This window comes from Rhinolophus sinicus, chromosome 17, assembly GCF_057876585.1.
Source record: "Rhinolophus sinicus isolate RSI-liver-muscle chromosome 17, RSI-T2T, whole genome shotgun sequence".
In the NCBI taxonomy this organism is placed as follows: Eukaryota; Metazoa; Chordata; class Mammalia; order Chiroptera; family Rhinolophidae; genus Rhinolophus; species Rhinolophus sinicus.
In genome coordinates this window covers 169,812,440-169,837,585 of record NC_142517.1, presented here as the reverse complement: position 1 = coordinate 169,837,585, position 25,146 = coordinate 169,812,440, and the positions used below count along the sequence as shown (strand labels likewise).

Genomic DNA, 25,146 nt, shown 5'->3' with positions numbered 1-25,146 from the left:
AAAGACAAAACAACCAAATAAACGTATACACTACGTCTTAATAGTGATTCAAATAAACCAAGCATAAATACATTTGAGACAACTGATAAATTTTTGAATGGACTGGATATTAGATATTAAGAAACCATTATTAATTCTGTTAGGTGTGATATTAACACTGTAATTACATAAGGAAATGTAACAAATGTAAACAAAATAAAAGGGGGAGAGAAGAAACAAGTATAACAAATATTTATGGTTTTTAAAGCTGGATTACAGGTATATGGAAGTTCATGACATATTTTCTCTATTTCAGCAACCACTTAGAACTTTTTGTAATAACAAAATAAATCACTCTTTCAAAAAACACTCAATACATATAATTGATAAAGTTTATTATCAAGAACTTATCAGGTTTTTAAAAAGATTGTTTTGCATAAGACTACTGGAAGATGACAACCATGATAGGAGATATATAAACAAGGATAATTAAAATATTAAATACTATCTAAATTAAAAGGCCATAATTCAAATTGTTAATTATAATCCTTGTGTCTTGTTAGAAGCAGCTGTACAAGTTACCCTTCATGAAATTCACCCTACCAACTGATGAAGACAACACAGCCTCACTGAAAACTCAATTATATGATTTACAGTAATCAATGCTGATGAGTTTTTTGTGCTTAAGCATGCACTACCACAGAAAGCATAAAATCCTAATTTCTGGGACTTTTTCTTTCTTTAAAACATATTTCAAGTTTTCTTTCTTTAAAACATATCTTTTAAAGTGTGAGCTATAAATATGCTGTCTCCTTAAAAGAAAACGGCTTCTAAAGGAAGTATGAGATAGGTATCTGATACTGTCAGGAGTGGTTATATAACTAACCCAAGGAAAACTGGCAGTATTCCGCTAACTATTTGAATGTAGCAGCCTCCTCCTTTGTAGTTGAGTTCTTAGCTGTCATTGTACTACCAGCCGAACATGTACTCCATTGCTTTGGATACAAGACTTTCATCTTTTTTTGGCGTTTGTCTGTCAGAAATGACCTAGTGAAAAAACACATAATTATTAGATTATGGGTTCTTCAGTGTCATAGTCAATTCTAGAGTTAATGGCTGATTTAAAAGAGCCAAACATTAAAATGCATTTGTAGAACAAAATTGTATATTTAAAGATTAAAATATGCCTTTAGTTAGAAAGAACATCCTTATGTAGTTAAAAAGGGTAAAATCTCATTCCTTTGGCAAGCAAATTACATCTACTCCTTAAATTAGGAAACTGAGAAAACAACACAAAAGCTACAAGAGATGAGGGCTTTAAAATATTGGTTAAAAAGAAATGAAAGGAGAAAAACACAGTTCTAGAATGACCTCCAAATTTCAGGGTAACTCAAAAGACTAAACTGTTACTACCTGCATGACTACAGCACAACTCTTAGTTACTGTTTCAGAACCCATGTCTATAGCTGGGCAAGTTCAGAAATCCTGCCTAATTAATTAGGGGACAATACCTGCATGATAGTCATTAATACTTTTACCGTTCTTCAATGAATATAATAAACTTTTCCTTTAAGCTTTTTTGAAATGAGAAGTTGTAAAATGAGGACTGGTCAATGTTTTCTTTTGATAACCAAAGGCTACCTCCACCTGAGGTTCTTCATTTATGATACCATCAGATTTAGTTGTCAACTTAGTAGGCTTTTTAATATTCCCTCATGCCGGAGACACTCACAAGAGAAACTTTTTATATATGCAAATATACCTTAAAAAAATAAACTCTCAAATGTTTTTAAAAATAGCAAATAATTTTTTTAAAAATTCAAGATAAGTTTCCAGTTGACCAAAATTCTAATTTTTAAAACAGGAAATTTAAGAATATAAAGTTTATAGGTTTCACCAAGGCTATCACTTCAGTAGGAAATATTTAATGGCGTACAAATACAAATCAATCCAATGAAAAAGTTAAACATGCCATGCACTTCAGCCTTGAAAGTACATCCTTTATATCCAATTCTTAAAATACCTGATAGTCACTAGTAGAAGCTTTGTATGCTGTAGCAAGAGGTCTCATGGTAGAAATCCTAGGAGTACTTCCAGGTTGGGTTGGTGTACCTAAGGTTTTGATTGGTGGTGTAAAGGCTAGAGATGAAGATGATAAAGCACACCTGTCACTGTTTTCCATAACACTCTAGAGAAATAAAGATATAACAACTTCTGTTTATAAACATAATACATATTACCCAATATTACATCCTACTTACAAAGAAAACGTGATTAAAAGACTTTATTTAATTTAATTAATTTTTAAAATAATTTTAGACTTGGTAAAATACATGCTTCTTAGCTAGCATGTGTGATCTAATGTGCAGCCAAAAATGTAACTTCAATCTCAAACATCTTCAAGCCAACTACAGATTCACAAGAGTAAGAATCTCCTAACAAACACTATGGAAAATCAGCCAGAAAGAAAAAGAATTCTTGGAGAAATCTGGGGAGAGGGAAAAATCAAAGTCCAGTACTATATAGTATCCAGTAACCCCAAATTCTCATCTAGCCTCTGCAAATATCTGGTACAGCACGTGAGCTCCAGCCATTTAAGGGAACCCTCATGTGAAATAATTCATTCTGAAATAGCATCATTCCTTTCAAGTACTTAAAAAAATCTGATGTTGTTTTGCACAAGAAAGACAACAGGTTAGAAGAGACCTAGAATCTAGGCCTCACTTTTAACAACTCTGGATAAGTTACTTAAGGCCTCTTGTACTCTTATCATTATATGTAAAATGAAAAGGATAGATGATTTCTAAATTTTAAAGTCTGTGACTAAACATCCTTTGCTTTCCACAAAAAGAGTATAACATCATCACATTTTACAAACTAAGAAAAAAAGGCATAGTGAAGCAAAGTGACGTAACCACCAATGTCAAAACTTAGACTTGTGCTCTTCATATACATTAAGCTATTTTCCTTATGTCAGCAATAACTTACTTTATCTATACATGGTTTGACACCAATCATGATGGACTCTCCAAAAATCCTCCCATCTTTGCTTAAGGCTTTCCGGGCCTGCAGTTTAGATTGATAACGAATATGCATCCAATTTCCTGTGTTAGACATCTGCAAAGAATAAAGTTGTCTCTTACAATATAAAATATATAAAATCTAAACTTGATGAATTACATTAGAAAATAAAAATATATGAAGATAAATCTGCTTCCACTTTTTATTTGATGCATGTAAAAAGCTAGATACTAGGATTCAACAAAAATCTCACTAAACAATTTCAATAGTCTCTATCTGACTCTCAATTCTCTAATATAAAGAATATGTAACAAATATTCTCTGCAAGTAAAGTAATTATCAAAAGACAATTGTTTCCAGTAAAAAGGTCTTATCAACATTTGTTATAAAATTTTAAAACTATATTCATTAACCTGATTTTTGTGTAGAAGTTAAATAAGTCAATCTCTAATAACAGAAAAAATGCTTTGTTATTTATTACTTGTGCAAAGTAAGATAATTTTCTTTAAAGCTCTCTATAAACTATAAAGCCTTAAGAACTCTGAATCTGGAACTTCTCCCTTTTTCTTTATGCGCAATAAAACAAGCTCAAATTGGAAAACAGTAGGATAAAATTATGCACAATCTTTTTTAAGAGACTGTAAACTAATTACAAAAAGGGGTGAGGGGAAGCCTGAAACTCTCATTCTTTCTTTCTTATTTTCTCTCTTTATCCCTTTTTGACAAATACTATGCAACTTCCAGACTCCAGTGGGCACATTCTATGAAAACTTTTTTAAAAAAGGAAATACAGACAAAATTCAGCAATAAAGTTTCTCTCAATTCATGGCTTATCTTTCCTCAGGCTAGACCTGGAATTGAAAAGAATTAAGCCTTACCACATGTTTTAAGATATTCCCATATTGTGCAAATTGTAATAATATATAGGAAGCAGATGCTTGAGGAAACCTGAAAAAAAAAGAGTTGCCCAGTCATCTTCCACAATAAATATGAATACAAATTACCATACTTACAAGTGTTTCAAGATAAATTCCTCCCAACTATCTAGAAAACTAGGAGATCCTTGATCATCCTGTTTTTCCCTATACCAGCTAAATCTATCATTCTCTATCACACAAAAGCAAATACATTAAAATTAGTTTTGAATCAGCCATTCTATTCCATCTCTAGATTCCACCCCTGAAATCTCTGAAATCCCACTCTCACTGCCATTATCACAGCCCTTAAAAAAAGAACGATGAAGTTGCTGTTCTGTATATAATTATTTTGCAAGGGTGTGTGTGTGGTGTGTGTGTGTGTGTCTGTGTGTGAAATATTTAGGTATACTACAATTATTAAAAGGGAAAGAATTTTAAATTATATAGTCATATCATTATACATTAAGCATCATCTGAAAAATTCATAAATTTAGCCCTAAAAAAAATCCAAGTCAGTACCAATGTCAATGGTAAAGAAACACTTAAAAGGATGGTTACCAGTATTTTAATAGCCGGGCCGGCCTGGTGGCTCAGGTGGTTGGAGTGCTGGGCTCCTAACGCCGAGGTCGCCGGCAGCCAGCGTGAGCAGCCAGCAGCCATCATGAGTGGCCAGCAGCCAGAATGAGCGGCCGTGAGCTGCCATGAGCTGCTGTGAGCTGGCGACCAACTGCCTCAGCCAGGGAGAGCGCAAGGCTCATAATACCAGCATGGGCCAGTGAGCTGTGTCCTACACAACTAGACTGAGAAACAACGGCTTGAACGGTGTTGGGGGGGGGGGAGTAGGCGGAAGAAAGGGGAAAAAATATATACATATATTTTAATAGCCATATATTCTGTATGGGAAAATTCTAAGTAACTTACTTTCTTCTTTATAAAGTTCTACATGGTTTGAATATTTTACAAGTCATTAATATTTATATAGTCCAATCAATAAACCCATTTTCAATTTGAAAATCTAGAGTTCCCTTAACCAGTAACTTCAGTTTAGAGCTTAGATTACAAGGCTTAAAAAAAAATCTAAGTCACAAAAATAAATGAGAAACTCTGCAAATTAAAATCTATGCGAGTAAAATATTCACTGCATTCAAGACTGGAATTTTATTTTATATTATATAAGCTTGAATATAAAATTTTTAACCCCAAAGAAAAACAACAAAAGAGGCAGGGTGCCTAACAAAGCAGAGCTAAAGAAAATATAAATGAAGGGGAGAAATAATGGTTACAAGTAAAGGACATACTCGAGAAATAAAACATAATTCTAAGACTCAGGACCACTTTGAATAGAAACATTCCAATATTCTCTAAAAGAATCACCCTAAAACAATGAATGGTGTCTCATAACGATGCTGAGTCAGCAGGAAAAGTTAAATTATCAAAGAAAGAACATATATAATGTATTTTAGATATACTTTCCTATAAATTATTGAAATATTGTATTCCTGAGAAGAAAATGTCTCAGTTCTTGCAATTAAATTCATTCAGAGGGTTACAAAAACATAAAACCAACAGAAAATAAATAGCTGGGAATGTGTATGTCTTAAATGAAGTAAAGGACTAGCAGAAGTACTTCAAGTAATTTAGTCAATTCCTAAGGAATCTTAAAAGTGACACCATTACTACTGAGCCTAAAAAACAGACGGGAACGGACATCCAAATTCAAAAACATACAGCCATTCATGAGAGGAAACAAAACATTTACACACACACACACACACACACACACGCGCGCGCGCGTGCACGAGTAGCCAGACCAATTGCCACGGATAAAGGGCTGAGTGTGGGCTTTCTGCAAAACAAGAGAAAGTAATGATCCTACTTTTTACCTAAACACAATCAGTAACAAACACATAGAATCTGTCTGGAAGATTACACAAAAAATAGGTGGCAATTATTGCTTTAAAGGGGACAAAAACTGTAGCTGGGGGAAAAAGCGGGAAGGAAAACTTTCCACTGTATATTCTTTTGAATTTTTAACTTTTAAATACACTTGACTATATAAAGTCCCCTAACATTTATTGTTCTTCCTTCAAGGAGATCATTCTTATATTTTGATTCTTATATTTATGATACTTTTTTACTCCCAAACTAAATATACTTAGGTCCAATATCAGTATGACATATAACACTTTCAGAAACAAATCTTACATAGTACAATACAAATAAGAGCTTGAAAACTAAAAACACCTGAGTTTTTGCTGAAGCTTTACTAATAACTAGATGTAAACCTCTAAATAAATCTGTCTATACCTGTTTCCTCATCTGTAAAGATGCAGTATCTCTAAGATGCTTTCAAGTACTTTTTAGATCTAAAAATCTATTCAAAATACATGTAGGCCTGTCATGCACAATTTCTAGTAATAATTAATATTCTGCGACTAGGAGAAAATATACATATATTAGTGACATAGTACACATACACAAATGAAATTCAATTTGTTAGTTCCAAACTGGTTAAGTCTACTATAAGCAGAGGAACAGTCACTAACTAGAAAGAGAAAAAGGAGCTTCCTAAGTCTAAAGGGGCGACTGTTTCAATATCCAGCAAATATTCTGAAGAGAAAAGAATCTGAGAAAAGGCAGACAGACAGATGATGAAAAAACTACAAACAAATATTTAACACTAGTTAATAATATGCATGTTGAAGTGTCAGAGTGATCTGTACTGATGTCTGCAATTTACTCTGAATTATACCAACAACAAAAAAGATGAATGGAAGATATAATGAATGTAGCAAATATTACATGTGGAACCTAGGTGGTAGGTATATGGCTGTTTGCTGTGCAATTCTTTTAATTTTGTGTATGTTTGATAATATTCATTATAAAATGCTGAGGAGGGTTATTTTCTTTTTAATGGTAAATGATCCAGAAACCTTACCCGAACACAGTCACCCATGTATCATCGAGGTGATCTTCAGAAGTCAGAGAATCTCCTTGAGTATAAAAAGGATCCAGCTGGGCAGGAGATAACGTTGTCTTTCGTGGTTGACCAATGTTTGCTGGACTAAACATACTTTGTCCTATATTAGTATATTTAGTAAGTTAGTTACCAATATAAACATCTTGGTTAATTTTTAATAGAAACTTTTAGTTTTAAATGAAAAAGTATTAAAAGTTGGCAATTGCATAAATAGCTTAAAATACACAACTGTAATCAAATGATAGACTACCATACAATTTGAGAAGTCATTGATAATTGAGCATAACTAATGATTTTGCAAATGTTTTATTAATTTCCAGTTAAGCTACACCAGAAGGATCTCCAGTCCACCTCAAAGACTTCTGTTGGATTAATCTTCCAAACCTACCACTTTCATAATGGCACCTCCGCCTTAAAAATATCCAGTAACTGCTCATTACCCACAGAACAAAATCCAAATGCCCTGGCCCCCACAATATAGTTCTACCCTTCTTTTTCTAGTCGGCCACTAAACGGTCTCTACCCTAACTCCTAAGATGTGAATGCAGTTTTATTTTTTTCAGCTCATTTCTATCTTAAGTGTCTGATTCTGTCCTTTCTTTTCTTAACCTTCAATAACCTTCAATACCCTTCAATAATGAGTATTTCTTCATGTCCAACATGCCAAGCTAAATGCTTTACATGTTCAATTATCTCGGAGGCACTGTCTTATCGAGACCACACACTTCTGAGCAGCAGAGAAATTTTTCTTTGGTCTTTGTAGTAGTACCAATGATTTACTCATAAAGAAATATTTTTCAGCACTTAAATATTCACATCATTCTAAGTATCTAAGATACAGTAGTGAACAAGTTAGACTAAAAAAAAAAAAACCGAAAGTCCCTATCTCTAGTGGGGTTTAAATTCTAGTGAAAGACAAATAAGTAAATACCTAGTATGTAAGGAAACCGAAAACCCTACAGAAAAACAATGAAGCAGAGAAGGGAGATAAGGAATATGTATATATGTGAAAGGGTTTAATAAAAACAATTTCACTGAAGTGCCACTAAAACAAAAACCTGAAGGAGATGGGAGGTAAGCCATGACAATACCTGAAGATGTGAATATCAGGTAGAGAAAAAAGCAAGTACAAAGGCCCTGAGAAAGGACATGCCTGATGTTTGATGAACAGCAGGAAGGCCAGTATTTGTCCAGTGAGGAGGGAGTTTTGAGGTCAGGACAAGTATATGAGCACAGAGGTACCAAGATGTCAGACCATGAAAAAACTTTGCAAGCCACTGTAAAGACTGGCTTTTACCTGAAATGAGTTGGAAAGCCAATGGTAACTTGTGAGCAAGGACGAGGTAACAGCACTGAAATTTTGAAATGATAATGAACAGTAGCATTTTACTGAGTACTTATAACACCATTCTTTACAGGTATAATTTTATTTAATTCTAACAACCTTACACGGTAGATCCTATTAGTAGCTCCATTTAGCAAATTAGGAAACAGGGTGATGTTAAATAACACCCAGAGAGGAAGTTGAAATTGCTCTTAGTCAGTAATCTAGTTAACACCTGTAATCACTACAGTAGCAGTTGTACATGTCTGGCCTATAGATCCTGGGCTCCCCAAGAACCTCGCATGGGCTAAGCCAAGTCAAAATTATTTTCTTAATCGTTTAAGGTTTCATTTGCCTTTTTCACTCTCACTCACTCATGAGGGTACACTGGACTTTTCCAGAGGCTATTTGATGTGATCCAATCAGTTCAGGTTGAATACAGAAGCAGATATGAGAATTCAGCTGTATGTTAAGCCAGACAGTAAGATTTGAAAACCATAAAACAATGTCATTCTTCTCATGAAAATCTTTTCTTGTAGAAAAGTTAGTTTTTACTTTAAAGAGTTACTTACGGTTACAGGAAACTATTCTAAATGAAATTACTACATACTTTAAAATGTCCTCAATTTTAATTTCTAATGCAATAAGTATCAATAGCTGTACTCCCAAAGCTTTCAGGTCTTCAATTTTTAAGAACAGCTGTTCTATAGGACCTTGCCCATGATTCACACTCCATCTTTACTAATTTTCTGAAGGCTCTCTGCTCAACATATTCTAACTATAATACCTGCTGTCTTGTCGTTTTTTTCTGAGTTCCCAACTGAGTTGAAAATCACCCTAAGTCGTTCCAAAGTGTTTATAGTCAAATGGATTTGTTAAAGTATACTCTTAAGAAATAAAACAATATATGCTACAGGGTGGGGGGGAAGGTACTGTGGTAAAAGTTTTATGAAAGGCCATATTTTATATTGCCCTGATGGGAGACTTACAATGCACATAAAAAACTCTCAAAGGTTTTCCAATAAAGAAATATTTGTAACTACATTCAACTCAAAATTTCCTATAGTCTACTTAACCACATTTTATCCTCAATAAAACACATATTTTGGTAAATAATGATCTTGTGTCAAGTACCTCCTATATGCCTTATAAATAAATGCATGACTAACACAAGAATTTACAGAGACCAAGGCTATTAGGAAATGAATAATAAAGCTACTATTCAAATCCAAAGCTGAGATGCAGAAAGGGTTAGAACTGAGTTTTAATTTTCTGTTAATAAATACAGAATGATTTCCTCAGAGCAAAAGAAAAAGTTGTTCTCTTAACAAACACATGACTCACAGTAATACATCATTAACATAACAAAAAATGGACTGGAGAGTCCGGTTACTCTCAAGATAAAATTCTAACACTTGAAAGGTCAAAGAAAACTAAAAACAAAAAAACTAAACCACCCTCAATAACTTATTTTCAGAGATTATTACTTTTTTCCTAGATCCTCATGTTCTAACTGCTGCTGAATTACCGAAAAATAATGCAAATGTCTTTAATATATAAGGGAGGGGAAGGCAGCACAACATCTTGCTTTTTGGAAGGCAACATGTAATTGTGTTAGGAGTCCAGACTGGGTAGGATTGGATGGCAGACAGCAACGCTAGCCCTGGGCCAATTATTCACCTTGGTAAAGAGAATCATGTAGTGAGAAGGGTGATATGCTTTGTAGTCAGTTCACATAGCAGTTCTACTACGGTCATAACTAAAGCAAGTTATTGAGCCTCACTTCCCAAATATTACAACAAAAATAAAAGCATTAATGACGACTGTCAGCATATATTGAGTACTTATACAGCAGTCCCCCTTATCGATAACTCAAGGGATACGTTCCAAGAGCCGCACAGTGGATGCCTAAAATCATGGCTAGCACTGAGCCTTGGACATACTACAGCCATGTACCACACGATGTTTCAGCCAACAACAAGCTTGCATATATGACGGTGATGCCATAAGATGATAATGGAGCTCCAAAATTCCTACTGCCTAGTGATGTCACAGCTGTCATACAACGTAGCGCAACACATTAGAACTTAAGTGACTGTGGTGGTGCTGGTGTGCAATGGTTGTAAAGTTTACAGCAGTGAACAGTAATGTCCTGGGCCTTCACGTTCACTCCCCACTCACTCACTGACTCACCCAGACATGTCCCCATGCTACAAGCTCCATTCATGGTAAGTGCCCTACACAAGTGTACCATTTTTTTTTATCTTTTATAACATATTTTTACTGTATCTTTTCTATGTTTAGTTATGTTTAGATAGACAAACACCACTGTGTTACAACTGCCTACAGTGTTTAGTACAGTAACATGCTGTACTGGTTTGTAGTCTTGGAGCAAGAGGCCATATCATATACCCTAGGTGTGTAGTGGGATATACCATCTAGGTTTCTATTCTACGATGTTTGCACAACAAAATCACCTAACATACTTCTCAGAATGTATCCCTGTTGTTAAGCAATACATGACTATATACAGAGGATGCCAAAAACATTTTAAGAAAGGAAAACTGTATTAAAATTGTTATACTCAATATACACTGATAACAAAACATGAATACAAGTCACGTTTGACTTCTACAATTACAAGAGTAGCTCAGTGGTTATCATTAATGTTCAGACACTTCTGATTACGGCAAATTACTACTTGAGCAACACTGACCAAAGTGTCCACTTGTATACATTTTTTTGGCACCCCTAGTATCTGTTCCTATAGATACATACCTATGATAAAGTTCAATTTATAAATTAGGAACAGTAACAGATCAACAACAACTAATAATGGTAGAACAATTATAACAATATATTGTAATAAAAGTTATATGAATGTCATCTCTCTCAAAATATCTTTTTGTACTGTACTCATCCTTCCGTTTAAAAAGTACTTTACGGCTTCTGTTTGATATACCTGAATTGCCACCATCACTAGCCTTGCTCTTATGGGCCATTATTAAGTAAAATAAGAGTTACTTGAACACAAGTACTGTGGTACCATGACAGTCAGTCTGATAACCCAGAAGGCTACTAAGTGACTAACAAGTAGCATATACAGCATGGATACACTGGACAAAGGGATGATTCACACCCGAAAGCAATGCAGTGCAATGGCTGAGATTTCATCATACTACTCAAAACAACATGCAATTTAAAACACATGAATTAGTTCTAGAATTTTCCATTTAGTATTTTTGGACCATGTATATTTGGACTGTAGGTAACCGAAACTGCAGAAAGCAAAACAGAGAATAAGGGGAGACTACAGTATTCATACTTAATCCTAAATGCAATTCTATGAAGAAATAACTGCCATATCCATTTTACATATGAGGAACACAAAGCACAAATGTATATAAAATGCCTATCCAACACAGTTGAAGATTAACTGAGAGAGCATGTTTAAAAGGTTCAATAAATGTTAGTTTCCTTTTTACGAAGCCAGCATTACCCTGATACAAAAGCCAGATAAGGAAACTACAAGAAGAGGAAGCTACAGACCAACATTCCTGATAAATACAGATGCAAAAAGTCTTTCAACAATACATTAAGATGATCACATATGATGACCAAGCAGCATTTATCCTTGGAATGCAAGAATGGTTCAACATACTCAATTCAATAAATGTGACACATTTACAGACTGGAAGATAAAAATCACATGATCATCTCGATAGACAAAGAAAAAGCATTTGACAAAATATAACATCCTTTCACGACAAAAGTGCTCAACAAATTGGGTACAGAAGGAATATACCTCAACATAATAAAAGCCATATACAACAAGCCCACATATAACATCATACTCAATGGAGAAAGGGTTGAAAGCTTTTCCTCTAAGATCAGAAAAAAGAAAATGGTGTCCACTTAACACTCCTATTGCTCCTAACCAAACCAATCATACAAGAAAAGGAAATAAAAGGCATCCAAATTGGAAAGAAGTGTACTTACCTTTGTTTGTACATGACATGATCTTGTATACAGAAAATCCTAATATACTAACAATGAAGTATCTTAAAAAGAAATAAAGAAAAAAATCCTATTTACAATATCATCAAAAATAATAAAATGGGTGACCGGTTAGCTCAGTTAGTTAGAGCGTGGTGCTGATAACACCAAGGTTGCCGGTTCGATCCCCGCATGAGCCACTGTGAGCCATGTCCTCCTTAAAACAAACAAACAAACAAAACAATAAAACAAATTTAACCAAGGTGGTGAAAGATTTGTACACTGAAACCACAAGACTCGGATGAAAGAAACTGAAGACACGAGCAAATGGAAAGATACCATGTGTTCATGGATCAGAAGAATTAATACTAAAATGTCCACACTTCTTAAAGCCATCTACAAGACCATTAAGATGAAAAAACAACCTCTGGAATGAAAGAAAATAGTTGCAAACCATACACGATAGGGGTTAATATCCAAAATATGTAAGGAATTCATACAATCATAAAGAAAACAAACAATCTGGTTAAAAAAAATGGACAGAGGAACTGAATAGCCATTTTTTCCAGAAAAGATATACAAATGGCCAACAGGTACAAAAAAGGTGCTCAACATCACTAATCATCAGGGAAATGCAAATTATAACCACAATGATATATCACCTCACACCTTTTAGAATGGTTATCATCAGAAAGACAGCGTTGGTGAGGATTTGGAAAAAAAAGAATCCTGTGCACTGCGGGTGGGAATAGCAATTTGTTCAGCCACTGCAGAAAACAATATGGCGGTTGCTCAAAAAATTAAAAATAGAACTACCACCATGATCCAGCAATCCCAGTTCTGGGTATATATCCAAAGAAAATGAAAACAGGATCTCAAGAGATATCAGCATTCCCATGTTCATTACAGCATTATTCATTACAACCAAGATACGGAAACAATCTAAGTGTCCATCAATAAATGAATGTATAAAGATGATGTGGCAGCTATCTACAATGGATATTATTCAGCCTTGAGAACGAATGAAATATTGTCATTTCCAACAATTATGGATGGACCTTGAGGGCAGGATGTTCATGATGTTAAGTGAATAGTCAGAGAAAGACAATTACTGTAAGATATCACTTATATGTGAAATATAAAAAAAGCCAAACTTATAGAAACAGAGTCGTGGTTACCAGGGAATGGGGATATGAGATGTTGGTAAAAGTGTACAAACTTCGGGGGCCGGCCCGGTGGCTCAGGCGGTTAGAGCTCCATTCTCCTAACTCCGAAGGCTGCCGGTTCGATTCCCACATGGGCAAGTGGGCTCTCAACCACAAGGTTGCCAGTTCAATTCCTCGACTCCCGCAAAGGATGGTGGGCTCTGCCTCCTGCAACTAGCAATGGCAACTGGACCTGGAGCTGAGCTGCACCCTCCACAACTAAGACTGAAAGGACAACAACTTGAAGCTGAAGGGCACCCTCCACAACTAAGATTGAAAGGACAACAACTTGACTTGGAAAACCATCCTGGAAGTACACACTGTTCCCCAATGAAGTCCTGTTCCCCTTCCCCAATAAAATCTTAAAAAAAAAAAAAAAAAGTGTACAAACTTCCATTCATAAGATGAGTAAGTTCTGGGGATCTAAAGCACAGCATGGTATTATCATTAATAACACTGTACTATATTATATATAATAGACTAGATCTTAAATGTTCTTACCACAAAAAAGAAATGGTAATTAGGCCTTGGTGAACACTGTGATCAGTTTGTAATATATGAATGCATCAAGTCAACAAATTGTGTACCTTAAACTTACAATGTTTTATGTCAATTTTATCTCAATAAACCTGTAATAAACGTTAGTTTCCCTTAGTTATATCCATACATTAACCTGTAACACAAGACTTACCTATAATCCCAAGAATCAAATGCAGCAGTTGACAAGAACTCAAAAAAGTTAACTGTGTTAACAATGTATAACTTCAATCTAAATGATGCACTTGGTACAATTATTCTTTTGCATTAACACCACAAATATATTCATAGTCAAGTCTAAAGGACTTCTGGGAATGATGAACACCTCTTATCTCCAAACAGTACCAAACCAAAACTACACCTTCAATGGAATCAAAAGTTAAAAGATTCAATTAAGTAAAAACTACAATGCAACAATGTGATTCTGACTAAAGAGAAAAAATATATAAGGTGACCTAAGGATTTCAAAATTCTTAACTCTTTAAACATACCATACAACTTGAATCCCTTTATTTCATTTGGACTCAAATTTAGAAACCACAATTAATCTAATTTAACCTATTTATGTAGCCTTTCCTTCAGAAAAAATGTTTCAGATCACCTCAGTCTAATAGATTATTAGACTTTAATTAATCTATTTATTTCAAAATATTATCCTAGACCCAAATAGAAAACAAGATGCTCAAGAATGACTGCTTATTTCAATCAAGTTAACAAGTTACAAAACAATTTAGCAGCCAGAAAGCTTGAGAAACGAATATTCAAATATTTTTTAAAAAGCAATCAAATGATGACATGCAAATCATTAGCTCTAGAGAAAACAAAGGTATACGTAACGGAAATAGAATCCCAGTATACTACATAACTCAATCCTATAGATTTATCTGACTTTTAAAACTGAGTTCATGTTTGGTGAAAAAGAGAATACAAAATAAATCACTGAAATGAACGTCAAACTGCATCCATGCTGTAACACGTTTAACAATTCTTTTTCCTCATCCTCACAGATGTATTTAAATAATTGGTACAACACATTTCTAAAATGTGGGTGATTTAAAATGAAACACTCCATTTTGACAAGTGTCTGCTTGTCAACTAACTTATCAACTATCTCGTTAGGAAATAAGCAGAAGCACACAAAAGATACTCAAATAAATTTAGTTCTTACTACAAAGATATGCCTTTAATACACAAACAATAGTAAAAGTCATTTTAGTATAAAATCTGAAGCCAATTCAAATTTTTTTATGTTCTGTATTAACATTAACAAGGTAAAACTTAGTTACTTTACATCATGCAATAACCTTCAAGCGAGAAATTAAATGAAGGCTCAAAATGAGACAACCATTATGACCTTTAAAAATAAAACAAATCAAAATTAAGTCTCAAATGAATAAGCAATCTAATTTTTGCCCTGTCAACTACTCTGAAAAACATAATTACTTATACATAATCTAAAACTATTTACATAAATTTAGCATAATTGCCCCCCACCTTGTTAATGTTTAATTGCTCCACTGATTCCACTTCCCTTTCAATCAGACTTCTGGTACCCACATGCTATACTTTATAAGATGAAAATAAAATGTACCTATCAAAACCACATCAAATTGGACTCTAATGTGTCTCCCTTGGTAAATCACAATTCAAACTCTTCACAAGATCAGATCACAGTGGAGGGCAAAAGACCTTATTACTCTTTATGAAAACATCCTCAATTAACGAACAGATTCAATTATTTCAAAATAGACCACTGGCCTAAATGAAAACAAAAGAGATAAAAGAGTGGTAAATTTTAAACAGATACATGGCATATGAAACTTGGGAAAAAGAATTTCCCAGCAGTGTGGTTACCTTCTTACCAGTAAAGAAGTAGCACAATGTATAACAAAGAATTTGGCCTCAGCCCAAAGACAAGTCTGGCCTTTGTCAGGTTCCTGGGAGGGAACCTCTAACCCCTAGGAATTTCCCTAGCAATAGGAGTATTTTTGTTATTCATGGCAGGCCCTCAAGTGCACTAGATAGTTTATGTTAACAAACTAACAGTTTATGACTCATGGTGGGGACAAGTCTCACCATAAGGAACAACCATATGATAAAAAGAATGGAACTTGGAGCCATGTGATATCAGCCCATCTCTGGGCAAAGGAGGCAGCTAGAGTGAGTTTAGCCACTTGATCAAAGATTCAATCATATTTACATAATGAAACCCCAATAAAAACTCTGGACATAGAGGCTCCAGTGAGCTTCCCTCGTTGGCAATACTCTGTGTAGTGCCATATATCAATGTCTTGAGGGTGATATATCACGGAAGCTTTGTGTTTCAAACCCTTCCAGATTTTGCCCTATGCATGTTTCTTTGGCTCTTATTTGTATCCTTTTGCAGTAATAAAATTGTAACCATATGTATAGTACTTTCAGGGGGTTCTGAGTCTTTCCAATAAATTACCAAACTTTAGGGTGGGTTTGGGAACCCTGAATTTATAGCCAGTAGGCCATAAGTGAGAGCAGCTCTGGGTACCCCTAAACTTGCAGCTGGCATCTGAAGTGAGGGTAATCTTGTGGGGATTGTTTCCTTAGACTTCTCAGTTTAACAATCTGATTGTACCCAAAAATCATACTGAACAATGGACACAACAACATCCAATAAAACATGGTTAAGTAAACACTATTTCATCTCTAATGCCTTCAAACACCCAATGACAGTCATTCTAGAAAGTCTCAGGTTTTGGAGACCACAGCAACTATGAAAGGTGTAAAAGAGGCTGCTGGCTGAAATCAAGAAAGACTAGTTTAAAGTGGGTGTGATAAAGGATGAAATGGCAGGCCCCTCCACATCTTAGGCAGCCAGATGACTGTCACTCAGCCATTCCACCCCCAAGAGACCAAGGACTTAGTCTTCTCTGAGGAAAAGGAATCCAAACGGCTCAGGAGTCAATGAGTCCAATCACAGTGGAGAACAACTGTAAGGCGAGTGATTAAGTGAAAATCTGCGTATTGAAAAGGAGACTTCTCCCATTCTATATGAAGAATACCAGCTTAGACGTTAAGGCTGAGTATCAACAAATTCTTCTTTGGGAATAATTGAAAGAAAAAAGACCTACATATGCTAAAATCAGATTTTTCCTTACAAAAATCTAGCTAATTGCCCAGTTCCCTTACAGTGAAGCCCAGTAAGAGACAAATAGCTTCTCACCACCAATTTTCCCCTTCCTGCCAATATTGATGCACACACATGCACAGGTTCAAAGTAGCTTTGGAGTGCCTCGTTCAGTAAATATCCCTCCACCAAGAAAGACAGAAGAGGTAGAAAGAAAAAGAAAGAACTAGAAGAAAACAGACAATATGAGCAGGAATAAAAAATAAAAAACAAACATTAATCTCACTGGTAAGATATTATACCCATGAAACAAGAACAGGATGCTATATTTTTAAGTATATTCAGAAAACATCAACAACAAAAAAGATTCCTGGAAATTAAAATGACAGAATAGAAAAATTATTATATGAGTTGGAAGCTGAGATTGAGGATCACTCTCAGAAAATAGAATATACATATAAAAGAACGCAGGGAAGAAAAAGTAGAAAAGTCTACAGTGCTCACTTACCATCAGAAGGAATTCCTGAAAGAGCGAACAAACAACAACAAAAAGAGCAAGAGCAAGTACCAAATAAATACATACAGGGAAGTTTCCCAGAACTAAAGGGAAGGATCCATCAATTAATTCCCCAGCAAAACAAATTAAAAAGTCCCACACAAAGGCACGCTTATGGAATTGAGAACACTAACCATACAGGTACCTCCAATTTTCAAAACCAGGCCACATACAAAGACTCAGGAATCATCACCGCAAATAACTTCCACGGAACACTAGAAGCTAGGAGACAATGGAATGATGCCTCCAAAATTCTGATGTAAAATACTATCCCCGGCCAAGCTGGCAATCCAGTCGAAAGACAGAAAAAAAGCATTTCAGACATGAGGTCTTAAATTTCACTTCCCTGAAGTGAAGCCTTCTTAGAAAGCTACTCAAATATATTTCTTCACCAGAATGAGGAAATAAGAAGAAAACATGTTATCTCGGAAAAATACATCAACTCTAGAAACTTGCTAAGGCAAGTCCTAGGATGATAGCTGTAATAGGAAACAGCCACAGAGACTAAAAGATATTCTCAGTTTAAAATAAACAAACAAAAATTGTTTTGAAATTATGCTTGAGCATTTAAAAAAAGATAGATGCATATCATAGCAACAGAACATTTGCTTAAAATAAAAGAAACAAGTGACACATAGAAAATTTGACAAATGGAAAAACAGGAACAATTACTAACTAAAGAAAAATTAAAATTTTACAGAAAGGATATATTATAATATACTACTTGGTTCAGCACTGACAGTGCTTATATAGTCATGATAATATAAACACTGACAAACAAATAAAGTTTAATTATATTCAGATAATGTGGGGGAGATAATATCTTCAATTACCTTAAATAGAGCAATACTAGAAACTGAAAATCAAGAATTAGCAATATAATCATACATGGCCAAGCAATGGCCCTCCAAAATGACTACATCTTAATCCCTGGAATCTCATCCCCAGATCCTTAATCCCTGGAACCTTACCTTATGTGTCAAAAGGCACTTTGCATATGTGATTAAGGATCTTCCGATGGGAAGATTATTCTGGTGGGCCCCCCATATATCCACTAGTGTCCTCACAAGAGAGGGAGGGAGATTTTGCTACAGACAGGTGATCTGATGATGGAAACAGAGATCAGAGTGATACACTTTAAAGATGAAAGAAGTGGCCAGAAGCCAAAGAATACAGGTGGCTGCTAGAAGCTGGGGGGGGGGGGGGAAGAATTCTTCCCAGAGCCTCCAGAATGAACCCACCCTACCAACACCACCTTTGACTTTAGCCCAATAAAATTGATTTTGGGCTTCTGACTCCTACAACTGTAAAAGAATAAAGCTGAGTTGTTTTAAGCCACTAAATTTGTGATAATTTGTTATAGTAGCAACGAAAAAATGAATACAGCATCTCATTTAGGAAGTAAATTCCAAAAGGAAGAGCTCTAAGATCTGACCTGGTTAGTTCTGGAGGAATAAAGCTAAAGACTGCTGCATTTCATTGTATTTAAGTACATACTATTTGATTTTTTAAACTATCCTTATTATTTTGACTAAAAAGTAAAATATTACCCCCACTAAAACTACAGACCACGCAATGGTACTATGCCTAACCTGGCATGAAACTAAATAAATGTTGGTGACTAATTTTTAAAAGTCTCTATGGTAAGCAGAAAATGGTCCCCCAAAGATGTCCATGTCCTAATCCTCAGAAGCTGTGAATAAATTACATTACGTGGGAAACAGGAATTAAGGATGAAGACAGAAGATTGTTAATCATCTAATCTTAAATTAAGATTATCCTATAAAGGATAATCTTAATAACCCAGTAAATCTGACATAATCACAAGGGACCCTAAATGAGGAAAAGAGTGATATAAGGACTCAACTGCCCATTGCAAGCTTTGAAGATGGTAGGAAGCCATGAGCCGAGAATCCTGGGCAGCTACTATCATGTTTCCCCGAAAATAAGACCTAGCCGGACAATCAGCTCTAATGCATCTTTTGGGGCAAAAATTAATATAAGACTCGGTCTTATTTTACTATAAGACTCGGTCTTATTTTACTATAAGACTGGGTCTTATTTTACTATAAGACCGGGTCTTTATCATATAAAATATAAATATAAATAAATATGATAAAATACTGGATCTAACATTAATTTTTGCCAGTCATCTGTGCCATAGTCATCACTTTGCCACAGTCATCACTTCACCTTCTCCTCTGCATGTCTCTCCATTCTGTCCGATTTCTCTCTGCGTCTCTCTTCTAAGGACACTTATACTTGGATTTAGGGACAGCCAGGTAATTACCAGAATTAACTTCCCCTCTCTCCTTAACTGTCTAAACTCTCCGTGAGAGCTCCTCCTCTCGGGATCCTTAATCTTGTATTTTGGCCACCTACTAATATTCACAAGTTCCGGGTATTAGGATGCAGATGTATAATCTTGGGGCCACCATTCAACTTACTAACAGCTTAAATGCATCAATCTACTCAGTCAACAAACATTTACTGAGGTCCATTTACACCCACCTCTGTGATGGGTAAATAATGAAGATACTGAAGGAATCTGTGTCCTGAAGGAATTCATAAACCAGTAATGGAGAAAGATAAGAGCTGAGCAGAGAGAGCTTTATAGGAGCACATACAAGGAACATCTAACCCAGATCAGAAAAGAAAGTATCAGGGCACCGTCCCTCAGATAAATTAGCCCCTTTCCCACCCTTCCAGGAACACAGTCAAAACTGAGCTACCAGCATCAACAAAAGCAGCCCAAAAGTGCTATGGTTTAATCATCATACTTAATCTGTTAACAACATGCTAACACGAGGATTTTAATTCAGCTGAGCTTAAAGTAAGGAATTACCCTGGATTATAGGTATCCCCACCTTTTCGCAGTTTCAGTTTGTGCTACAACTCTTTCCTTTTACAAAAGACTTATGTTAGTACCTGTGTTTGCTAACCAAAAGAAATCCGGAGGATTTCACTTTTGTAAAAAAAGGTGAACATTGAAAATAGCGTTCAACATTTGTTTTTCAGCGAGCCCTTAGAGAGGCAGCATATACCCGAGGAGCAGCAAGATCACACCTCCAAGCTCCTTTCCTGAACTACATTCAGCATCTCAGCAACAGCTGCCATCGCTTTGAACTGTGTCTGCGAGACTATGTGCTTTATTTCGATTTATTCTGTTCTCCGCTAGCAAGATGTATTCTGAGATACATAATCGCTTCGTTACTTTAGGCCATTTCAGATTTCAGGTTTCATAGGAATGCTCTACTGTTCAATAATGGGGGAAAACTGTAATCCACTGGGCCAAATGTAATAAAATGAGCCCTTAATAGCAGCAGATGGCAGAAAAGGCAAGTTAGAGAGATCCAGCAAAGAAGGAGGCAAGAGATTCAAAGCATAAAAAAGGACTTATCTGCCATTTGTTCTTTGAAGATAGAAGGGGAACTACAAGCCAAGGAATGAGCGCAGCCTCTAAAAGCTTGGAACAACCTCCAAGCAAGTCAGCAAAGAAACAGGTACCTCAGTCCTACAACCACAAGGAACTGAATTTGGCCAACAACCTGAATGAGTATGGAAGCATTTCATCTCCAGAGCTTCCAGAAAGGAACACAGCCCTGCTAACACCTGAGTTCTAAAGCAAGGAACCAAGCTGTGCCCAGACACCTGACCTATAGAAACTGTGAGATAATAAATTTGTGTTGTTTCAAGCCACTAAGTTTGTGAAAATTTGTTATGGTAGCAATTTAAAAGTAATACAGATTTTGGTATCACAAGTGGGGTGCTGCTATAACAACTAAAAATGTGGAAGTGGCTTAGGAATTGGACAGTGGATGGAGCTGGAAAGAAATGTGAGGAGTATGATAGAAAAACACCTACATAGCCTTGAACAAACTGAAAGTAGAAATCTAGACTGAGGACACAGCAAGTGAGGATTCCTGACTGAAGAAATCTGGATCTGGAGGATAGAAAGATCTAACTTGTCATTGGATACTGCTTTTGTTATTCATTCTGACAATCTCTGCCTTCTAACTGGCATGCTCACTACGTTTTTGTTTTATATATTTGTTGACTTGGTTCATTTAAAATCTACTCTCTTGCTGTTGTTTTTGTTCTGTATTTTTGTTGTTGTTCCTCGTTTCCTCCTTGCCCAACTTCCTTTATATCTAAGCCACCACCATCTCTCACCTGCATTAATGCAGTAGCCTCCTTTCTGTTCTCCTTGCTTCTACCCTTGCCCTTACCCAAAAGTGTATTCTCATCACACCAAGTCTCATTCTATTTGTTTTCCACCATTTCTGGGTAAGAACCACTTGTTACAATGATCTATAAGACCCTGTAATATCGACCTCCATTTTTTCTCGGATTTCATTTCCCACTACTCTCCCCCTCACTCACTCCATTTGACACTTGCCTTCTTACTGTTATCTGAACACCCCAGACACACTCCCATCTCAGTGCCTTCGTACTTGCCATTTCCTCTGCCTGGAACACTTTTCCTACTTCCCTTACTTACGGTAGTTCTAGTTTTTGACCAAATGTTACTTTCTCCTCAACTATCTGTAGTAAGCAGAATAATGCCCCCCCTCCAATGACCAAGTCCATATCCTTCGAACCTGGGAATATGTTACATTACATGGCAAAGGAGAATTAGGTTGCAGGTGGAATTAAGGCTGCTAATCAGTTGTCCATAAAATAGGGAGATTATCCTGGATTATCCAGAAGAACCCAATATACTCACAAGGGTCCTGACAAGAGAGGTGACATGACTACAGAAAAATCATCAGAGATGCAAAGTTGCTGGCTCTGAAGATGAAGGAAGGGGACCACAAGCAAAGAAACGTGGGCAGCCTCTAAGAGATGGAACATTCAGGAAAACAGATTCTCCCCGGAGCCTCCATAAATTAACACAGCCTTATGAATGCTTTAATTTTTAGCCCAGAAACCCATTTCAAACTTCTCACCGCCAGAACTGTAAAATAATACATTTGTATTATTTAAGCTACTTTTAAGTTTATGGTGATTTTTTTATGGTAACAATAGAAAACTAATACACCACCCTATTTAAAACTATATAAGCCCTCACCTCCTACTCCCCCTTGCTGCTCAATTTTCCTCCATAAAATGTATCACCTTCTAACAAACTTCATAATTTACTTATTTTACTTACAAGTGTAAATTCTGTAAATAAACGTAAGCTCCATAAAGGCAAGGTTTATCTATTTTGTTCAGTTTCTCAGGGCCTGGTACATGGGTAAATGCTCAATTATTTGCTGAATGAACACTTGATAGATTATAAATATATGAATATGTAATAAGAGTTGTACTGATGATGATGCTGATGGTGATAAAAGAATACCATTAATCTTTAAAAAAATCTAGATATAACCAGTGGCTGTTTATAGTTAATGACAGATTTATATCTACGAATACCTCTCAAAACACCTTTATTATTCAGTCTCCATATTCTTCCCAATTGCAACAGCTCTTTATTAGTTTTTAGTAACTTAGGAGACACTATTAAATATATAATTTTTTTAATTCTTAATATTTTGAGTAGAATATCACATCTTATCTTTAAATTCAAAAAACAATCAATATACAAAGTATTTCCTTCCTGAAGGAAATTACTGACATTTGAGAACGTCTCCAAGTTTGGGGGGAAAAAAATTGGCAATTATCAACAAAGGTCTTATATTCTCTTCATTCAAAGAGTAGAGAACAGTCCTTGGTGTTAAAAAGGCATTGCTTACCTGTTCCAGGAGTAGTTGTCGTTACTCCAACAAGAGGACTCTGCATTACTGACATGTTTAGCTACATAAAAACAGAAGAAAGTGTTAAGGTAAAACTGCAAAGTTCCACCAATAACAAACACAATAGGTATTGAAAGCCTTCACTGAACAGACAACTGAATGTCTACCAGGTACTACAGATGCCTATAATCAGCTCACTATCAAACAGTACTCCCTAATTTCTTTTTTAAATTGAGCAGTATTAATCTAAAACATGCTAGACCCTTAGCGTATTATTTGTTTAAAATAAGTAATGTTACATTACATAAAAAGGCATTATTTTTAATAGAAAGTAACACTGCTATTTGGTTTTAGTTCCTAAGGTACAATATTTGAAATAACACAAATAATGGTGATTCTTAAAACCACCAAGCTCACACAGAAAAATAAAAAGATGGCAAGATTTTATTTTAAACAGACATTTACAAACCATGAAATACTATAGATTTAAAACAATCTACACAATAAAAGACAGCATATCTCTGCCTCTACTAGTAGAAAGTTACAAAGCAAGAATATTACCAATACTGTTTCCTTTAAATGTGAGAAAATTGAAGATTACAGTAAAAATCTTTCTATAAACAGATAATAGTATCAAATCAAGAATGCAACACTCTTTCTCTAGAAGTAAATATAAATTCTATTAAGAAATCCTGATTAAACTAAGAAAATCTAAAATCTTACTATTATCTAACAACCAGAATCAAATGTTGAAAGAATGTCAGGAGAAATACAAAATGTATCATTCAATTCTTAATGCCAACATCTTTCATAAATAGAGAGGTTGAGCAAAGTCTTGGGATGCAAAATTAATTTGGGCTTTAATCTAATAATAATATTCTTACCAACTTTCAAGTCAAAAACATTCTCTACAAATTATGACTCATAAGACTTATATTTTGAACATAGCAATAACTGTAAACTACCTTTCTTTCCATGTATCATCAGAGGAATAACGAAAACTAACAAGTTTATAAGCCAGTGATTCTCATACCAAACTAAACATCAGATTTGCTTACCAAACTTAAGAAAAATATTCCAGACGAGAATATTCTGGATTTGTTAAGTCTAGACCAGGGGTGTCCAAATTGCGGCCCGCAGGCCAACTGCAGCCCATGATCCATTGTTAATTGGCCCGCAGCAAATTCCAAAAATATATTTAGTTTACTTAAATAAACCAGGTGAGGCAATACGTACTTCACCTCAAGCGAGTGGCCCGGCTATTCGTGTATTTTACCGCATATGGCCCTTGGTGAAAAACGTTGAAAAAGTTTGGACACCCCTGGTCTAGACCACCACTATCCAAATATAACACAAGCCATACTGGCAATTTTAAATTTTATAGACACATATACCTCAATTAAGTACAGCAGTAGCCACATTTCAAGTATCCAGAACCACACTTGGCTGGTGGCTACTGTATTGGACAGGCAGGAAGGTCTGCAAGTGTTGCAAAGAGAAGATAATCTGTTCAACACAATGAATTCATTTTGCTTTGATTGACAAGTAGGCTTACTATGCCAGGGATATCAAGCCTATAAATAATCAAAATTTACTGAAAGATGCTTTCTACTATTCTTCAACTTTCCAACAACTATGCTATATTTGACTTAGAGAAAGACACAAAACATTTATCCAAATTAAACAGCAGAAATGCCTTTATACAAAAAAAATCATCAGTTTAACTGACATACTTTATAAGTCCTAAGCACAACAGTGGTAGGAGAGAACACTTGTGACTACAAAAGCTACTA

General features: G+C 35.3%; 1 protein-coding gene across 2 annotated transcripts in view; it reads right to left on the bottom strand.

Annotated features, from left to right (window-relative positions):
• Positions 1–353: 353 nt before the first annotated feature.
• NUP35 (nucleoporin 35) overlaps positions 354–25,146 on the bottom strand; it is a 31,927-nt gene continuing 7,134 nt past the window's right edge. For both annotated transcript variants that reach the window (XM_019752843.3, XM_019752844.3), the window contains exons 4-9: positions 23,354–23,414; positions 6,856–6,997; positions 3,879–3,948; positions 2,968–3,096; positions 2,003–2,167; positions 354–1,026 (exon numbers count right to left, since the gene is read on the bottom strand). In XM_019752843.3, coding sequence (XP_019608402.1) covers positions 949–1,026; positions 2,003–2,167; positions 2,968–3,096; positions 3,879–3,948; positions 6,856–6,997; positions 23,354–23,414 — 645 coding nt within the window. In that variant the 3' untranslated portion in view covers positions 354–948. The remainder of the gene's footprint in view (positions 1,027–2,002; positions 2,168–2,967; positions 3,097–3,878; positions 3,949–6,855; positions 6,998–23,353; positions 23,415–25,146) is intronic.